This window comes from Patiria miniata, unplaced genomic scaffold, assembly GCF_015706575.1.
Source record: "Patiria miniata isolate m_02_andy unplaced genomic scaffold, ASM1570657v1 HiC_scaffold_3, whole genome shotgun sequence".
NCBI classification, from domain to species: domain Eukaryota; kingdom Metazoa; phylum Echinodermata; class Asteroidea; order Valvatida; family Asterinidae; genus Patiria; species Patiria miniata.
Window position 1 is genome coordinate 17525275 of NW_024037069.1, and position 19739 is coordinate 17545013.

General features: G+C 41.8%; 4 protein-coding genes across 4 annotated transcripts; 1 reads left to right on the plus strand and 3 right to left on the minus strand.

Moving 5' to 3' along the window:
- Positions 1–3027: 3027 nt before the first annotated feature.
- On the minus strand, positions 3028–5643 carry LOC119736520 (G-protein coupled receptor moody-like). The gene is made up of 2 exons (XM_038210532.1): positions 5621–5643; positions 3028–4168 (listed from the first exon to the last, which is right to left on the minus strand). Exons 1-2 carry the CDS (start codon positions 5641–5643, stop codon positions 3028–3030), a joined length of 1164 nt encoding a protein of 387 aa, XP_038066460.1.
- Positions 5644–5726: 83 nt separating this feature from the next.
- Positions 5727–6176, plus strand: LOC119736521 (salivary glue protein Sgs-3-like). Its single transcript, XM_038210533.1, has one exon. The coding sequence runs from the start codon at positions 5727–5729 to the stop codon at positions 6174–6176; it is 450 nt and encodes a 149-aa protein (XP_038066461.1).
- A 3837-nt stretch (positions 6177–10013) lies between these two features.
- Positions 10014–13640, minus strand: LOC119736522 (protein trapped in endoderm-1-like). The gene is made up of 2 exons (XM_038210535.1): positions 13616–13640; positions 10014–11787 (listed from the first exon to the last, which is right to left on the minus strand). The coding sequence occupies exons 1-2, from the start codon at positions 13638–13640 to the stop codon at positions 10562–10564; spliced, it is 1251 nt and encodes a 416-aa protein (XP_038066463.1). The 3' UTR covers positions 10014–10561.
- A 1115-nt stretch (positions 13641–14755) lies between these two features.
- LOC119737087 (protein trapped in endoderm-1-like) lies at positions 14756–16134 on the minus strand. Its single transcript, XM_038211179.1, has one exon. It carries the CDS (start codon positions 15982–15984, stop codon positions 14890–14892), a length of 1095 nt encoding a protein of 364 aa, XP_038067107.1. The 5' UTR covers positions 15985–16134; the 3' UTR covers positions 14756–14889.
- Positions 16135–19739: the final 3605 nt, after the last annotated feature.

Consider the following 19739-nt stretch of genomic DNA (forward strand, 5'->3'; position numbering starts at 1 on the left):
TAAAGTTTAGGAGAAAATCCGCGGAGACGTATTATCCAAATTTGTCACACACACACACCCACCCACCCATTCTGGAATTTGTATTCCTGTGGAGACATTTCTTTGTTCTCGTGTAGTGAAGTTTTCGAGTGTGATATTGAAGTTTCAAAATGCTCTTATTTTAACCAGAATTAATTTCCTGGGCTGAAATTTGGACTAAATATCCCTTTTCTAAAACTCTTCCATTTGCGACATATAAACCTACCTTGGAAATTCCTAGTTTTTGAGTAAAATCCATATATCTATTTCGTGAAATTCTTGTGGAGACGTATTCATCTATAGAAATGTTCTTCTGGAGACGTATACAATCTTTTGTTCCCTATTGTGTTCATGTCTCCGTAAGGTAGTAAATTCCAGCACACCCACACCCACGCACGCACACACAAAAAGAGAAAGAAGAAAGCTGAATATGTACAATTTCAAAAAAGGCGATGTGGTTATGCCCGATTACCCAACCAGCACGCTGACATTGTGCATTTAAAATATTATCCACTCTTCACTCAATTGCTTATACAAAGACTTCATAAAGGGAAAAAATACGAAACATACTTCAAATTTACTAATACACAGGTCAGAGTACATGTTTTGTTTTGTTTTGTTCTGTTTCTATTTGTCTTAAATATTGGGAACCAAACAAATTAAACTAGAAACGTGTTTGTGGACATCGACAAACATTAGCTGTTTTAGCCTTGGTCAAGGCGTTCGTCATTATTCGTCCGTACGCGGTAAACGATCGGCGGCATATCCTCGCTATGCATGCAGTGCATTAAAAAAAAAACAGCGCGAACAGCGACCTCAAGCGGCCACTATTTTATGTAAATCAGTTGGATCGGGCCCAACTGATTTGCATAAAATAGTGGCCGCACGAGGTCGCTGTTCGCGCTGTATTTTTAATGCACTGCCATGCATAGCGAGGATATGCCGCCGATCGTTTACCGCGTACGGACGAATAATGACGAACGCCTTGACCAAGGCTACAGCTGTTTCGGCTTTTTGAAATGACTCTGTGACATGTGATGACAACATGACGACGTCAATTCAAATTTCATCGATTATACATGTTACGTAAACATGATGATGTCATCATATGACGTCACTTCAATGTTCATCCTGGTCTAAATCCCTACCAGCTTACCAAGTTATAACCGAATCCGACCTTTAGTTGAAGGATACATGCCTCAGAAAAATGTCTTTTTAATGTGACGTCACATGACATATGATGACGTCACAATAACAGCACTTGAATTTTCATCTCTAACACATCTAGCCTTTAGTCAAGGCCCATGCGACACGTGACGCGCCCCGGATGCTGGCACGTAAAAAGACTATAGCGACTCTCGTGCTATAGCCTTTTTTGAGTGCCAGAATCCGGAACGCGTCGAGTGTCTGGGTTGCCGGATGGGCCTTGACTGAAGGCTTTAACACAACCTGGTATATGTACATATCAAGTTTTAACCAAATCAAATCTTTAATTCTTTAGAAATATTCCTTAGAAAATGTCACTTTAATGTGACATCGCATGACATGTGATGACGTCATAATAACAACACTTAAATTGTCATTTATAACACGTCCCGGTATAGGTACATATCAAGTTACAACCAAATCGGACCTGCAATTCTTTAGATAATGCCCCTTTAATGTGACATCATATGACATGTGATGACGTCATGATGATGTCAGTTACATTTTCATATATAACGCATATATGTATAGGTATATGTCAAGTTACAACAAATTCAGCTAAAATACTACAAATTGTACAGCATGAAACCTTTACGTTTCAATTCCTATACTATGTGCGGGTAATATCCTTGTCAAGAAATGAAAAAAAACACGCATAAGTGGATTGGATGATTTTAAGTTCATCTAGAGATTATACGTCAACACCATGACTCGATCCAGCTGGCGTTGGTTCCTGGGAAATGTCTTATTTTTTACGCCTGTCGAAATTTTCTGTTCTTCTTGGTGGCAACGAAAGGGCAAACAGATGTTCACATTGTTGTAACCACCCACTCTCACTCTACGTAGTACCAGTATTTCCGGCCGAGTATTGTGCTGCTTACATTTCTAATCAGGTTAAAGTCAAAGTGTTTAGTTTAAAATACTACAAATAAAAAAACTTAATTTCAAAACACTATTCTTGAAATCATGAAATTATTCGGAACAGAAATACCGTTCTGCTCAAACTCTATAGCTTCGCTTATTCTGCTCTTTCCTATTGTTGACGTAATTTAATTCATGTGTAACTAATGGAAGATGTAGATGTAGTGCTAGGGGAGATTTGTTCATCCAATTTAACAGAACGTCAATGTCAAAAAAAAAACTACTGGAATAGTTAAGATGATTCTTCTAAATGGTTACCTTCACTAACTGTCTTTGTCAAAAATTTAAAAACTCATTTTCTCGAATCATATTCATAAACTGAAATTCCATTATTTTGTGTACATGTATTCGTATTTAGGCCTTGTCTCACACTTGTCCTGTCTATTTCACGTATTATTTTGTTTGTCCCTTGGTCGTATGCTTGTCCATAGGTAAGGGCACAAAAGCGCTTTGCTTAACCTTATACCTAAATGTTGTCATTTAATTTCACACTTTATAATTAATCACTGTGTACATAACTATCAAATACTGTAATAATGACTTTTTTCATTTATACATGTTTGTACGTAATTGTATTGATGAATGACTTCATTGAAATAAATGTTACTACTACTACTACAATATTTGAAGACATGGGATCCACCTGATTCGTCATGACTGACTGACTGACTGACTGACTCCCCGACCGACCAAGTGACTCCCCGACTGATTTACTACTTGATCTGACTCAGCGACTCACTGACAGCCACTTAGGAATTAGACTGATAACCTACATAACTGACCGACTTTCATTTGTGAATTAAACTTCTACTGATGAAGCCAAAGGCTTGTCAAAATAAAAGGGTTCATAGCCTAACATGCCCACGTTTCGTTCCCCGTTGTTTAATTCTTCCTCCGAGACAAGACAGATTTCAGCCAGTCAGATGGTTCGGGTATCTGAGAGTAGCGACAGCGAAGGATCTCTCGAAGCACCAACTTGAACTGAGGATGCTTTGCCGTGTAGATAATGGGGTTTACACAGCTATTCAGCATACTGATGGTTCCCCCGTACAGAGCAAACTTACGACTGCTTGGTATAGCCAGAGAGATGAAATAAGGAGACATCAACAAGAAGAAGATAAAGAACACCATGAAGAGATTCTTGGTGATAGCAAGTTGCTGACGGCTGATTTCTCGCCGGATGCCTTGGGTCATGTCGTTGACAGGCATCGCTAATGACTCGTTCACGACGGTGAAACTGACGGTCGACTCTCCAACAGTACCCCCATCAACACCCTGAGACGGGCTTCCCTGTTGGGCGCGTCTCCTCTTCTGCTTCCTGAAGTGACGTTTGAGATGGATGTAGAGTGCCGTGTAGGAACTGACGATGATAAGCATTGGGATTGGGTAGAGGCCAAGAGATTGAGCCAGGTTGTACTCTTGGCCGCGGGGATGACCATCCTTGTCGGAACACGTGTTGTCCTGAGAATCGTAACCAAAGTCGCCAATGCCAAGGATTGGCGGCAAGAAGAACACGATCGATGGGATGACCCAAGTCGCAGCGATCATGGCAGAGACTTTACCCGGAGTGTACCAACGACTGTACGTTTCAGTTTTCTGGGTGACCAGTGTGAAGCGATTGAAGGCTATCGCTGCCAATGTGTAAAGGCTTGCACCAAGACCAGTGTAAAACTGCACAGCCGCGATGTAGCAGGGGACCTCTGTAGCTAACGGCCAGGACCCGTGGCTCAGTACAGCGACGGCCTGCCACGGGTAAGACAGACTCGTCCAGAAATCGGCCAGGCTGAGGTTGACCACGAAGGCGTTGGTCACCGTGCGGAGTTTCTTAGACACGACGACCGACCAGATCACAAGGCTGTTCCCAACCAGTCCAAGGACCGCGACTAAGATCCATACACAGGCCAACCCGATGCGGACATTGTACGAGTAGAGAGATGGGCTAAGGGTAGCCGGTTCCGTGGTGGTGAGGTTCATGATCGAAGATGTGTTATTCATATTTGTCAAATATTTGCATTTGTCCGGTCTGATCAAATAGTCAGTGATGAGAGCAGCTTTCTAGTTCATGTATGCCGGAGATACCCCGCAACAGGCAATACGATTATGTGCAATAATGTTGGCGCATTATCTTTTGTAATACCTTTGCGACCAAAAACCGACTGAAGGCCGGTATAGTGTGAAATGTGGACTCTATGAAATACGGACTGATTGGCTGTAATGCGCATGCCTAAGTGAAGATAATTAGGACAGTGACAGGTCATGTGTGAGGCTTAGAGCAATAATATTGGGTAGTTTATTCGTACTAGATTTCATAGGCGTCAACATTTCACATGACACCAGTTCATACTTCATTGGAGTTTCAGAATAACTGTGTGAGGAAAATGAAAGGACAACAGAAGGTATTTTCCTAGAGATGTATATCAACATCCTTGGGACATGCTAATGTGGATGTTTATAGGCCACTTATGTTGACTTATCAATATGGAAAGCCAAAGCGGAATTACTTCAAGCATCCTTTCGTGCAAGACAAACAAAAAATCATGCAAGACTAATTTGTTTTCCAAACCAAATTCTTGCAAGACCAAAATAATTTGTTTATATGGGGGGAGGGTTCGGGGAATCCCCCGCATATAAACAAATTATTTTGGTCTTGCAAGAATTTGGTTTGGAAAACAAATTAGTTTGGAAAACAAATTAGTTTTGCATGAAAATGGTGAAATCTACGATGATTTCTCCTAGTCTATGGAATATCCTCTTGCACAGAAAGAGTCTAGGATATTTTTTTTTATGCGAGCAGATTCGGCGATAAATTATACAAAACAAGACAGCGTCTTAAGTAGGAGATTCTTACCATTCAGCGGGCGCCTTCTGGCAGGTCTTCCGTAATCCGTTGTTGTATCACAAACACATGAAGCCAATTTATCCATTCAACAGCTTATTCAACATTTTCAATCGAAATGACGTCACAATTTCTAAAGCGGACTCCGATTGGCTGGCGCGCGGGGTCGCACAAAATATGCACTGCTCACATAGGGCCTAATTATATCAGACATTGGTTACGGAGAGGACTCCATTGGACAACGGGTGATACTCAGACTACATTCTTCTACATTCTAAGGCAATTTAAGAATGAATTTAGGAACTTAAGTATTCTGTGAATTATTTTGGGCCCCATTTACTAGTTTGAAATCTTGCAACCCAACCCCCTCTAGATCAGCTAATATCAGGTGCATGCGACCACCAGCGGCGGTGGAACAGTTTTGAAAGGGGGTTGGGCAATGCACTTGCCAACCGTCAAGGGAGGGGGGGGGGGGGCTTTCTGGACCTCATTTGACGCTTGGGTCGCACTTTAATCCGGTTTTTCTCTATATTCTGTATACCATGGCGTCTGTATACCGTGGCGTACGCATGGATCAAGGCTATAGCATGATGGCGGTGAAAGAAAGGACATAACCGCAGTTGTATTTTTAATGGTCACCGTCGTGCATCTTGCACGGACATTTTGGTCTTGCATGAAAACAAGTGGTCTTGCATAGCAAAGTTTAATCTTGCATGAACAAATAGCCTTGAACGAAATGGACAAAATGACCATGCACGAAAACTTTTTTGTCTTGCACGAAAAACAACCACAACAACCACAACAACCACAACAACCAACAACAACCAACAACAACCAACAACAACCACCGACAACCACATCAACCAACAAAAACCACCGACAACCACATCAACCAACAACAACCAACAGCAACCAACAACAATCAACAACAACCACAACAACCACCGACAACCAACGACAACCAAAAACAACCACAACAACCACCGACAACCAACGACAACCAATGACAACCAACGACAACCATCAACAACCACGACAACCACGACAACCAACAACAACCAACAACCAACAACCACCGCCAACCACCGACAACCTACGACAACCAACAACAACCACAACAACCACAACAACCAACAACAACCAACAACAACCAACAACAACCAACAACAACCAACGACAACCAACAACAACCTAAACAACCAACAACAACCACAACAACCACCGACAACCAACAACAACCAACAACAACCAACAACCACCACAACAACCAACGACAACCAACAACAACAACAACAACAACCAACAACAACCAACAACAACTACAACAACCACAACAATCAACGACAACCAACAACAACCACAGCAACCACAACAACCACCGACAACCAACAACAACCACAACAACCAACAGCAACCAACAACAACCAACAACAACCACAACAATAACAAACCAGTATTTCAATCACAAACCAGTATATCAGTTACGAAAACTGTTTGGTCTTGCACGAAAAGAACAAACCAATTTCGTCTTGCACTTTCATGAAATTGTTGGTTTTACACAAAAAATGGCTTTGAAATGATGAATTCTGCTTTGACTTCCGCAATTATTGATTGAACTCCCAAAAAGTGAACAGAATCCCCCGCCCCTCAAAAAAAAACCCAACACTACAGTTTTGTTTCCATTTTACCAAGGGCAAAATTGCTTTCGACACTGCTGGGCGTTCTGCAGTAAGTTTATTTAATAAGATGTTTTGTTTTCTGTTTCAGATTGTCAACTTTCATTTGCAGAAAGTTGATTGTACTATTGTAAGAGAAATATTTTCTGTGAGCCGGCCCCTTAACGTCTTCCTAGAATTACATGCATCACTTTTTCTTTTAAAAGAAACCTTTACTTTTGTATCTTTCCATGACGTAATTAAACCTTGACAATCAAGTTCTCATAGGCCTACTAATAAATCAAGTAAATGACGCGATGATAAAATATAGGCAAACCGTATACAAACAACCAAAAAGAAAGAATAAAAAAACAGTTTATGATTGAGGCCAGCTACATACGGGCCACTAATACACAATGAAATAATAAGAATTTGACCACATTTACAATTACTTCCTCGTTGTAGTTGTTAAATTTGCTTCTCATGAGCAAGAACTAAACTATTGAATTAGTTTTGTTTCTGTTCCTAGTTACTTGAGACAAAAAAAATCAAGCTAATAAATTGACATGTGACTACTTGATATTAGAGTTTAAGTATTTGTCTCGATTGATGTGATGACCCAGAAACCAGGTCATAATTCGGCACACAGAATATACATAATTATGAATGGATATACGAAAGAATAGCTATAAAAAAAAACCACCGAAACCCAAATGTCGGGACCAGTGTTTTAGTGAAGGTCTGCACGAGCATTTTCACCAATCTAGGATATGAAAGCCCAATTCATAAGCTTTCTTTTAGTATAAGAGTAATTCAAATCGCTCATGTAATCTTCAAGTTAATTACAGAATTTTAAACACAACCACCGTTTTAAAGTTCTGTCCACGGATCACAAAAAGGTAAGTGTTCTTTCAGCAAAACAAAAAAAACAAATCACATAGGGATTTGTTTGAGCTGAATAGTTTTCGTTTTGCTGAAAGAACGCACACAAACACAATAGTCCCGACATTGGGTTGCGTGTTATTTTTTACTCACCGTGTAAACCTACAATAATAATTGTTACCGGGAAATCATCCGATCATATAGTAATAAGGATTGTTCAATGATTTTCGAAATTCTCGAGGCTGGACGTGTAATCCAAAAATGATGAGCTTTGATATTGACACTTTACTTCTAATCCTGCAGTCATCGATGTCCGATTATACCATTGATTTAAAACAAAAGCTGAAGTCTTTTTGGCGAAGTTGGGCTGAATGTGAGGGGAAATATGCCGTCCAGAGAAGTAGACCAGTTTTAAAGACGCTTTTTGGGTGCATAAAATTGCATAGAATAACTTTGCTTTGGGAGCAATGTATCAATCCATTAGTTTTTAAAAACAATATTTTGATCAGTCCATCAGATGCCAATTTCGAACAAAATAGGTATTGGGTTGAAGCCTATCATCAGGCGGATACAACAAGCAATTTTATCGATGCACCGATAGTGTGACACCCTGAACATAATTATCTCTTCCTCCTTATTCGACCCACATCGCACATAGCAACAGCCAATAACTGCTCATGCCGCCACTGAATCAGGACAACAATTACTGCTCAGCCATTCATTATGACAGCAGGGGTGCAAGTATGCTAAGCCCCAACTTAACTATGACAAAGCTACAGCAGTTGGGACTGTGCCAACTAATGTCGGGGTGCCAACATTAGTTGTGCCAACTAATGTCGGGGTTCCAACGTTAGTTGTGCCAACTAGTGTCGGGGTCCAAACTAATGTTGGGGTATTAGTCCCAACTAAGGTCGGGACTGTCTAATGTTGGGACCTGTGCCATATGGTAAGCGTGTAACAATGTCACCCCCTAAAAAGTCCCTGTACTATGGTGACCCCGAAGGGACATAACCGGTCGCGAATATTATTTGCAACGTCGCGAAAATATTCATGACTAGTCATAAACGTATTAACGACTAGTCGTGAATTTGTTGTCGTAAATATTTTCGCAGTAACTCGAAGTGTACAACAGTGTGCATCATCAAGGGATAGCAGACATTTGCCCCGCCTGACGCGCAACATTCCTAGGTACGTTTGTGTTTGAACGACACAGGAGCTGGCAACAATATGTCTTATTTCAATCTGAATTCCCCTCCATTGTTTTTGACACGTACGATGGAACCGATGCAGCGATTAGGAATTTTGCCGCCGAAACTATGCAATAACGCCCTCTATCTCTCGTTTGTCGGTTAAATACCTCCAAACTACTGAAAAAAAAATATTCGCGAAAAAAATCCACGACAAGTCGCAAAAAAATTCACGACGTCGCAAAAATATAAACGACTAGTCGTGAATTAATTCAGGACGTCGCAAACATATTCACAACGTCGCAAAAAAATCACGACTATTCGTGAATAAATTCGCGACGATCGCAAAAATATTCACTACCGGTTATGTCCCTTCAGGGCCACCATACTGTACATATTGGCCTCTAGTATCCGGGTTCCGTTTAGCCTGATGCTTTTCTGGGTCAAATCAACATTTTCCCGGTAAAAAGAACACGTCTCTTGATCCTTTTTTGAAAACTTTGACTCGAGCCATTTTGGCCCAGAAAAGTTTAAATATTTACCCTGAAAGTGTATTAGGCACAATAAAACCCGTTTTTCGGGTGACCTCTGACCAGGGATTTTCTTAGAGTGCAAGGTATCAATAATAAAAAAATAAGATAATATACAACAATATATATACACCAAAATTGATCAAGTTCATGTTTTTAACACACTTATGCTAGTTTGTACACGTACATTATGGCTTTACGATAGAGGACAGACGCATAAAGGACAAATCAAAAGATCCTTTCAATCCTCGAGCATGTGCGTAGTCTATGGGAGAGTGTTATAATTATTACAGGGACAAAGGGAAACACTTAGCATTGCCCTTGGGCGTATATAAATTCACGACAGTGTGTTTGGGATTACCTTTTGTGATATACTTGCGTGGATTTGTTTTCTTTTTGGAGGGGGGGGGGGAGGAATCATCTAGAAGTAAGAATATTTCAACGGTAGTTTCTGGGCAATGGAAATATACTCTGGTATCCTACCCGTCACAAAATGTGGCCCGTGAACATTTGGTTACATTATTTTATCTACTGTTCTTGGCGTTTAAAAATCGATATGCAGATCTATACGTTACACACAGTTTCAACACAGGCTGCCCGAAAATTACATGGTTATTCGAGTAGCTATAACATTTCCAGAAGTATGATGTCTTTAAAGGGCCATGCAATGTATTTTTTCATTGCAATCCTTGAAAATGCACCTTTGTATCCCATGCAACCCTATTTTCAATTTTTGTTATGCCATTTTCAAGGCTATTTTGGTGCCTTTTTTTGTTTTTATGCTAATGTGAATTTCCATATTCATGAGCAAACGTGTGATGTCACTTCAGGCAGAAACCTCAATGTAACAGCTATTTCTGCACCAACAGTTGTCAGAATTCGGGAAATGTTGTTGTCTTACATATTATTTGTTCGGTGATTGTTGTGGTGTCAGTAGATGGCAGTACATAAAGTAAACCAATGAGCAACTGTTCTCACAAATGGTTTCAATGGGCAAATGTTTGGGTTAACAATTTGAACAGAAACCCCTTAACTGAACAGTTAACTGAATGTTTAACTTTCAATAAAATCAACCAAAAAGGGATGTCAAATAGTTTTCATACATTTATGAGTAGTTAACAGCTGCACTAATGCGTTCCTATTAACAATAATTCATCTCATAAACCCTTTAAATTCACCGTAAAGTAATTAATATAATAAGACGCAATCAGCTTCCTCTGGTGCTAAAACATCACTGCCAATCAGTTGCAAAACTGAAACACCATCCCTCAATAAAAAGTAACATAAGGGTTCAACTCAAAAACATTCTGTGTATGAAAAACCTGTTTACTTCCACCGAGACAAGATGGATTTCAGCCAGTCAGATGGTTCAGGTATCTGAGAGTAGCGACAGCGAAGGATATTTCGAAGCACCAACTTGAACTGAGGATGCTTTGCCGTGTAGATAATGGGGTTTACACAGCTATTCAGCATACTGATGGTTGCCCCGTAGAGAGCAAACGTGCCACTGCTTGGTATAGCCAGAGAGATGAAATAAGGAGACATCAACAAGAAGAAGATGAAAAACACCATGAAGAGATTCTTGGTGATAGCAAGCTGTTGACGGCTGATTTCTCGCCGGATGCCTTGGGTCATGTCGTTGGCAGGCACCGGTGATGACTCGCTCACGACGGTGAAACTGACGGTCGACTCTCCAACTGTTCCCCCATCAACATCCTGAGCCGGGCTTCCCTGTTGGGCGCGTCTCCTCTTCTGCTTCCTGAAGTGACGTTTGAGATGGATGTAGAGTGCCGTGTAGGAGCTGACGATGATAAGCATTGGGATTGGGTAGAGGCCAAGAGATTGAGCCAGGTTGTACTCTGGGCCGCGGGGATGGCCATCCTTGTCTGAACACGTGTTGTCTTGAGGATCGTAACCAAAGTCGCCAATGCCAAGGATTGGCGGCAAGAAGAACACGATCGAAGGGATGACCCAAGTCGCAGCGATCATGACGGAGACTTTTCCCGGGGAGTACCAACGACTGTATGTTTCAGTTTTCTGGGTGACCAGCATGAAGCGATTAAACGCTATCGCTGCCAATGAATAAAGGCTTCCACCAAGACCAGTGTAAAACTGCACAGCAGCTATGTAGCATGGGACCTCTGTAGCTAACGGCCAGGACCCGTGGCTCAGTATGGCGACGGCCTGCCACGGGTAAGACAGACTCGTCCAGAAATCGACCAGGCTGAGGTTGACCACGAAGGCGTTGGTCACCGTGCGGAGTTTCTTGGACAGGACGACCGACCAGATCACGAGGCTGTTCCCAATGAGACCAAGGATGGAGATTGTGACCCAAACACAGCCAAGGCCGATGCGGGCTTGGTATGAGTACAGAGGTGGGCTTGCAGTTACCGGTAGCACAGTGGTTGCGTTCATGATGGTAGATGTGTATGTATAATTGTATGCGCTATAGTACGGCCGATTGTTTTCTGTACACTGAATATCAGAGTGGGTGTTGCTGTCTTTTATGTAAAAAGATACGTCACACGCCTCATAGTGAGATCCGTGTATGCCTTATAACGCGTGATCCGTGCATGCCTCAAAAGGAAATCCTTAATATACGGGGATTTTCCCTACAACGACGTATTTTTTAATTACACCATTTCCTGTAACTGCACTTGCCTGTACAAATATGAACACGGACATCAATGTTTACATTTACTTTTTCCTGGTATCAATATCCTTCTGAAGTGTTTGAACAACTGACTGTTTTCCCTTAAGATGAATATCACACTCACACAAGCTATTAAAGAGACATCGTTTGATAATTGTATTAACGAATCAAACTGTTTTAACTTTGTAAACATTATAACACTTGGTAAATTATAGGTGTACAAATAATTTCAGATTATAATACACGGAAGGGAAGTTCGGGACATCATTTTCATTGAGTCACATTTTCTAGCCCAAGTTGAGTGATGGTTCGTGAGCGAAAACTAATCTACATAAAAATGTTTTGCAAAGGCCAAAAAAAAAGTCTCTGGTTTCTGGTATGGAGCTTGCCCAAAAGTCGTGCGGCGACGCAGCTGGTTTTTTTTTTTTTTACCTGACTTTTTTGCTTCAAATGGCGTGTGATGACTGGAAATGGTGCTCGACTAAACTTAGTACAAATCGGCCTATATGGGATTGGGAGTCCAGAGAGGCCACATAAAGCTTATTCTCGACCATAACTCCATCTAAAAACACGTTAAAATTGTGCAGCAGCAGGATTCCAGTCAAACCAGTGAGTTTGGCGGTTTTGAGACATCATCTTTCATTGAAAAAAAAAAGACTTTTTCATTTTGCCGACGCGCATGGCTACAGCGACGCGCGCGCATACCAGAAACCGGAGACTTTTTATTTTGGCCAAAGGCATGATGGACCAAGGTCCTGTCTGTCTTGCCAAGTTGATGATCTGGATCCAGGAATCCTTTGTTTGTTTCCCTCGGATACTGATTTATTTATTTATTTATTTTACATCTTTAGACATAAATATAAAATTGAATTAAAAGGAAATGTAAGACCACATGAACAGGGGCTGTCAAGGACAAACAAAAGCATAAAAAAACTGTCATCAAACGATGTGTTTGACCAGACCCCTGTTCAAATTAAAACAATGAATTTTAAATGAAGAAGTAAAAATGAAATAAAAACCATATTATACAAAATTAAACAACTGTAAATACAAACATGTAATGATAAAAACAGGCCGACTGTACTATCTCAAGATGTTTTTTGTCTTAGATGAAAAATCCCAATGAGACCAAATGACCATGATGAGATAAAAATTGATAAAAATGGATTCATATTAAAACACCATCAACCCAGGAAAAGAGTAAAAACCAGTAAAAAAGGAACGCCCCAAAGACCAGTATTAAAACAACCAGTATAGAGACGAATTCCCCCCAAAAAGAAAAAAAATAAACATATCTGATGTCTGCTAGTTTATTCACACTCCCAATAATCTGGATCATGGATCGTAGGGATCCCTCCCGAGAAGTGGATCAGCGTGAGATTCAAAATGGCGAACATTCCTTAAGGTTGCAGACCAGTAAATAAACTTTCATAGACCCCAATGGTAAATGCTCCCACTTCAGAAATTCGGGGAAAATACTCACAACTCTCCAAGGTGTTCGGGACACACATCAAATTAAAGCTTATTTCATCATGTTTCATTTTCTTTGCAATTTTCGGGAGGGTCAACTGATGACTTTTAGGAGAAATTTCCATCCGAAGATGATCACCCCTGAAAATAGTCCTGAAGCCCATCGCCATTTTGAAAAACGATGCCTACACTCCATTGCAAAATAGAGTGCATTAGGGGCCCAATTTCATCCAAATTGTGCGGAACTACAAGCTCACAATCCTGTGCACGGCTTCCATCCATATTTTTTCTACAAACCTTGAAGTTCATGGCCCACAGCATGCCCAAATACTAAAGATTATGAGGGCATGCAAATCGTGATTTGGCCGGCGTAGGCAATTTCGGACCAATTTACTGGTCTGCAACCTTAAACGACTAGTCACGGGACTTACATGCACGATCAAGACATAGACCTACGGTACGGTACTAGTTCACAGGATCCGAATAAGGAGGATCTGCACCGAATGCTACTCAGTATGCGGCGTCACAACATTACATCCTCTGCCTTCTCAAGTCAATTCTATATTACATTTGTGGCGATAAGACAATACATGCATGTTCTTGCTCGCAGTTAACAGCATATACATAAAGTGATACAGTGTCACTGTCAATGTTCCAAGAAGCGCCCATCCCCAAAGTAGGAAGATGATATAGGTAACAGATATTGATTAAGAGGTACGTTTCAATAACTCCTCGAAGACCGGGCTTGCAAACCATGAAGGAAGATGTGGCATGAATAAGCATGGTTGCTAACATCCTTTTGTTCCTTCATCATATGTTCCACGTTCTTAATTAAAAAAATCTCAAGCTCCTGAATGTTTGTAGGTACATTAAAAGTGTCCTTATTTCATTAATATCTCATCGAAAAAAAAATATTTCCAACAACCACCTGATCTCCTTTTACCTTTCTGCCATTAGGTACACAAAAAGGTGCTTATAAATATAGCCAAGTGCGTTCTAAAGTCCGAGTGAAATAGTTTCGTAACTATGATGCCAAAGTGTACATCTCATTTCAAAGTGAAATTGTGTATGTGCTTAAATACATCTATAGCAATTGGGTTTAAATTGCCATGTACTGACGATAGTGTGTCTTAGAAATCACATCCACGTAATATTATATTGGCATCAACTCAAGGTTTTGATCCAGCGGCTGTACGTGGTTGTATGAAAGAAAAGACCTGCAATCGAGATTAGCTCAAAAACCTTTACCTATTCAGTTGTGTTACTCTCTATATTCCATAGGGTGAAAATTCACTCCATTCGAGTGAAGATTCACTCCGACAGTCGGAAACTAGGGACCAGACGTTTTAGAGTGAAATTCCTCCAATCGTAAAGAGTGAGTTTTCACTCGAGCCTCGATTGAAGTGGTTCTTTTTTTTCAGACTCTTTCAATCTAAAATGAGAGTGATTTTCTCTCTAAAACGTCTAGTCCCTAATTTCACTCTTTGGAATTTAGAGAGTACCTCGCAACATAATCGGCGATACCTTGAGCTCACTTTCTCCGAGACAACACAGTTTTCAGCCAGTCGGATGGTTGAGGTATCTTAGAGTAGCGGCATCGAAGGATGCTCCTGAGCACTCCCTTAAAATGAGGGTGGTTAATCGTGTAGATGATGGGGTTAACACAGCTATTTACGATACTGATGGTTAGTCCGTAGAGAGCAAAGTTACGACCGCTTGGTACGGCCAGAGAGATGAAATAAGGGGACATCAACAGCAAGAAGATGCAGAAGACCATGAAGAGATTCTTGGTGATTGCAAGCTGCTGACGGCTGATCCTTCGTCGGTTATTTTTAGCTACGTCGTCGGCGGCTATCCCTTGGGACTCGGTCGATACGCTGAAACTGACTGTTGACTGTCCAACTTCCTCGTTAACCTGAGCTGGGCTATCTTGCTGAGTGTGTCTCCTCTTCTGCTTCCTGAAGTGACGTTTGAGATGGATATAGAGTGCCGTGTAGGCACTGATGATGATGATTAGGGGAACCGGGAACAGCCCAAGAGATTGAGCCAGGTTGTACTCTGGGCCGCGGGGATGACCATCCTTGTCTGAACAGGTGTGGTCCTGAGGATCGTATCCCAGCTCACCGATGCCTATGATCGGGGGAAGAAAAAACACAACACAAGGGCAAGTCCACGTCACAGCGATCATGATAGCAACTTTACCCGGGGTGTACCAACGTCGGTATGTTGCAGGTTTCTGACTGACCAGCACGAAGCGATTGCAGGCTATCGCCGCTAAGGACAGCAGGCTGGCACCAAGGCCGGTGTAAAGTTGCACTGCTGCGATAATGCATGGGAACTCTGTAGATAGCGGCCAACCATCACGGCTCAGTATGGCAAGAACCTGCCACGGGTAAGACAGACTTGTCCACAAATCGGCCAGGCTGAGGTTGACCACGAAGGTATTGGTCACCGTGCGGAGTTTCTTGGACAGGACGACCGACCAGATCACGAGGCTGTTCCCAACGAGTCCGAGGACCGCGGCTACGATCCACACACAGGCCACGCCGATGCGGGCCTCGTATGGGTAGAGAGATGGGTTTAGGGTAGTCGGTTCCACGGTGGTGATGTTCATGATCGATGCCATTCCCTCGACAGTATTAACAATACTAAGAACAATCTCGAATACGGAAACAGTCAAATTGTCATTATTCAATTTACAAACCACCCACGGCCGCAGTTTAGTTACATCGTGAAGGAGCGCGCACAATAGAACTAAGGTCTAGCTGTGTGCTGGGGCCCCCATTAAGCTACACATGCAGCGCTACGCATATATGCATGGGACCGATTATGTTCAGCAATGATGAAGCGCTCCAATGAAACATCGATTCTACGGGACCGAAATGTAAATGTCTTGTACAGTCAACATTGACGGGGAAAAAATCCCACTTCTCATTCACGGAATCGGCTATTAAACGACACTTCGCGTTGATCGATCGGGGTGTTTCGGCATGACATTTACCAGTTTATTTTAATCGCACGATAAAAACGTGTCATACACGGCTGTTCTTTACTTAGCTGCAGTTTTTTTTACTGAATAGTGTTAGGAGTTTATTTTTTTTACCAAAATATTAAGAGATCTTGAATAGTTTCCCTGATTTAAAAAGGCCTGTGCGGTACATGTCTTGGGCCATGGATTTCACCTTCTTCTTTTTTTTACTATAGGATCCTTTAAAAACATTACGTTTGTACAGGTTCAATGTTAGAAATTTATTCTAATATTCAGGAAAATAGCGTGTACCCAAATTTATTTATTTATTATTAACCACTTCCGACAGCGGCAGAATCGCCAATTATTGGGGTTTTTTTTGTTTTAAAGGAGCAACTGGCAATTAATTATGTAATAGAAAAATGCAGGCACATGGTGCGTACATTTAACCTTTGACGCGGTACATATTTGTATAAGTTTAAAATGTCTGGTTCCTAGACCTAAAGATCATGGCTATAATGCTTGCGACTTGCTCAGGTGTTTCCTGGCGTAATAAAAATGATTGCCTGCCATACTTAAAGGCACGGTGTAGACCATTTGCATCTGTCAAAAAAATAACCGACCAATAATAATTGTGCTTTATATCCATCGTATATCAACAATCTTAACCGATTTACAATTTATTATTACCCCGTTCATCAGGCCATGGGACCACGCGGCAGCCGATATCAGCGCTCAATACTTGGTTCAAAGATGGTATATAAACCTTCTTCCTTTCTGTCATTTGGAAGAAAACAATAAAAGAAGGTGTGTCAAGCGACACATTTTCTGGAAATTTCCGTGGGCAGTTTGTTGGCAATTGGGCGAATCCGTGATTTGAGTTGGTGCAAGCTAGTTTGCTTCTGCATTCAATGGGGGACGTTGAACAATAGAGGCAATAGGGTCCCCAATTCCTGAAAGTCCCCAATTTGGCGATCGTGTACAAAACATGTGGGAGGTCTTCCTAACAAGGTATGGTACAAACAAAACAGGGACAATAGGGGGTCTCCGATTGCAGGCAAATACACACTTGCAATTGCGTTGGCACGACGCACACACGCGCGCGTGCGGTTGCCATATCAGCGAGAATGATCGTCGATTTCAATTTAGTCGCTTCAAGAAAAAAATTCTCCAATGACAAATGGTTTACACTCTATCTTTAACCAACCCATAAAGTTTGAATTCATTAACTGGAGCTTGCTTTGGCAATTTTTGTTAATATTTAATTATTCATAATTATACTAGATGATACGAGCTGTCACTAGTTGCACCTCTAGTTTCAGCACTTAAACAGCATATTAATCACTTCCGGTGTTCTATTAATTCGCGTCGGCTATATGCACACGATTTGCACGGACACGTCTGGGAATCGTCGGGTCAGACTAAGGATTGATTAGCACTTAATTTCACTGGCATATTGTTTTGGCATGGGCGTCGCGAGGGTGGGGGGGGGGGCACAAGGGGAGGGGCGCTTGCTCCGATTTTTTTTATTCTAGATGCTCTGTGGTGCGATCTGAGCAATTTCTGACCACTTTGGAAATGATGGTGGTGTACGCAGTGCCTGCCTTTATTGCGACGTCACTTAAAAACAAACTTGGGGGGGGGGGCATGGTCCCTCTTGCCCCTCAGGGGGATCCACCTTAAAAAAAAAATAAAGACAAGGAGCGAAGTCACAATATACATTTAACAACATGGGCGTCGTGAGGGGGGAACAAGGGGAGGGGGCGCTTGACCCGATTTTTGGGGGGATTCTAGATGCTCTGTGGTGCGATTTGAGACATTTGTCCTCTTGCCCCCCTCCCGATTCGCCTTTCGAACCCCCCCCCCTAAAAAAAGCCAAAAAAAAAACTACAGACAAGGAGGGAAGTCACAATGCACATTTAACAACATGGGCGTCCGCAGGGGTGTCAATGGGGTGGTCTGGTGTGGTCAAATGTCCCCTCGCCCATCCTCGATAAAATGAATTTACATGTACTAGAGAAAATACGATGATTCTGAAAACTTTGCCACCCCCCCCCTTCTGGAAAAAATCCTGGCAACGCCCATGGGTTTTGGATCAGCATTTACCATTACATTCGTAAAACCTTGGAGGCCTACACCAAAGTGTGGAGGTTGAAACATGTACGGCCGTTTCCTGAAGCTGCAGTATTTGTAACAGTCTTCGTCGGAAACTTAAAAGATAAGTTTTGTACCAACAAAGATGTAGGTCAGATTCATCTCGCCAATCAAATGTTAACCATTAGATCTCACACATAATTTGTAACTATTATTGCGCAAAAAGAAATCTGGGAGTTGTCGGAGATTCTTACTATTTTTCCTTTTGGCTGACAAGAGTGTGCTCAAGGTTGTAAGAAATTAAAGTAAAAAGGGTCCGACACATACAAGGAAAACAAAAAACACGCCCCGATTCGGGAATTCATGGCTAACTTGGGTATTGTAGAACACGTTCGCTGTATTTGTTTGCCGCAAAATGTAAACCCGCTTCACGCGGACAGCATCACAGCATGCAAATAATTAAAAAACAGAAAGCGTGCGCATGCAGGTACGGACGTTGATCCAAATCGAGCTTGAATTCATTATCACAGTTTGTCGAAGCGATAATTTTGGGTCGTTCTTGTTAAGTAAATCGAATCTGATTCACCGGGACCTAAAGGTAATTGAATTTTAGCTTCAGACAGAATGTGCACAATACATGTGTGCTCCGCAATCTGGCACAAATGCGGTGCAGTCACGCACAATAGACCTTTATCATGCCGCCACTATTTCAGTCATGTTCCCTGTATCCAATAACAGTACTGAATGATAATCGTTTGTGCAAAAAGGAACCAGACTATTTTTTCCTTCCAGCCTCGCTTTGGTTAGGTTGATTTGAATGGGCGGGAAAAATCAAGATGGCCGCAATATAATAATGGTCTATTCCTACATAATACAATTCTACAAAATAACGAAAACATGTCTGTTGTAATAATGGTACATGAGTTTTTATGCCCTCAACGGGAACATGATACCCCGGGGTCGAATTTAGTTTTCAGGAAACGGGGGTTTTGCTCCCCATCCTAATTGTGTTGCATTTCCTAACTTGAATTTGGCCGCGCTGGAATGTTGTTTTGCTCGCCCCGATTGGCGCCTTCTCCCGAGGTTGCCCGTCCTCGGCTTATTGCTTCGCTCGTACCATCGCCCTACAAATTGCAGGGCGGGGGGAGGGGGAGGGTAGGAACGAAGCTTATCGCTCGTATAAAAAAACCTGTACGGAAACGCAATGCATTTTGGATACATTGGGGCAGCGGGGGCAGTGGCGAAGGGGCACTGCGTCATGAAGTGTATTTAGTAGCATATAAACGTCCATACAACCATTCTGTTTAAATGATCATTTT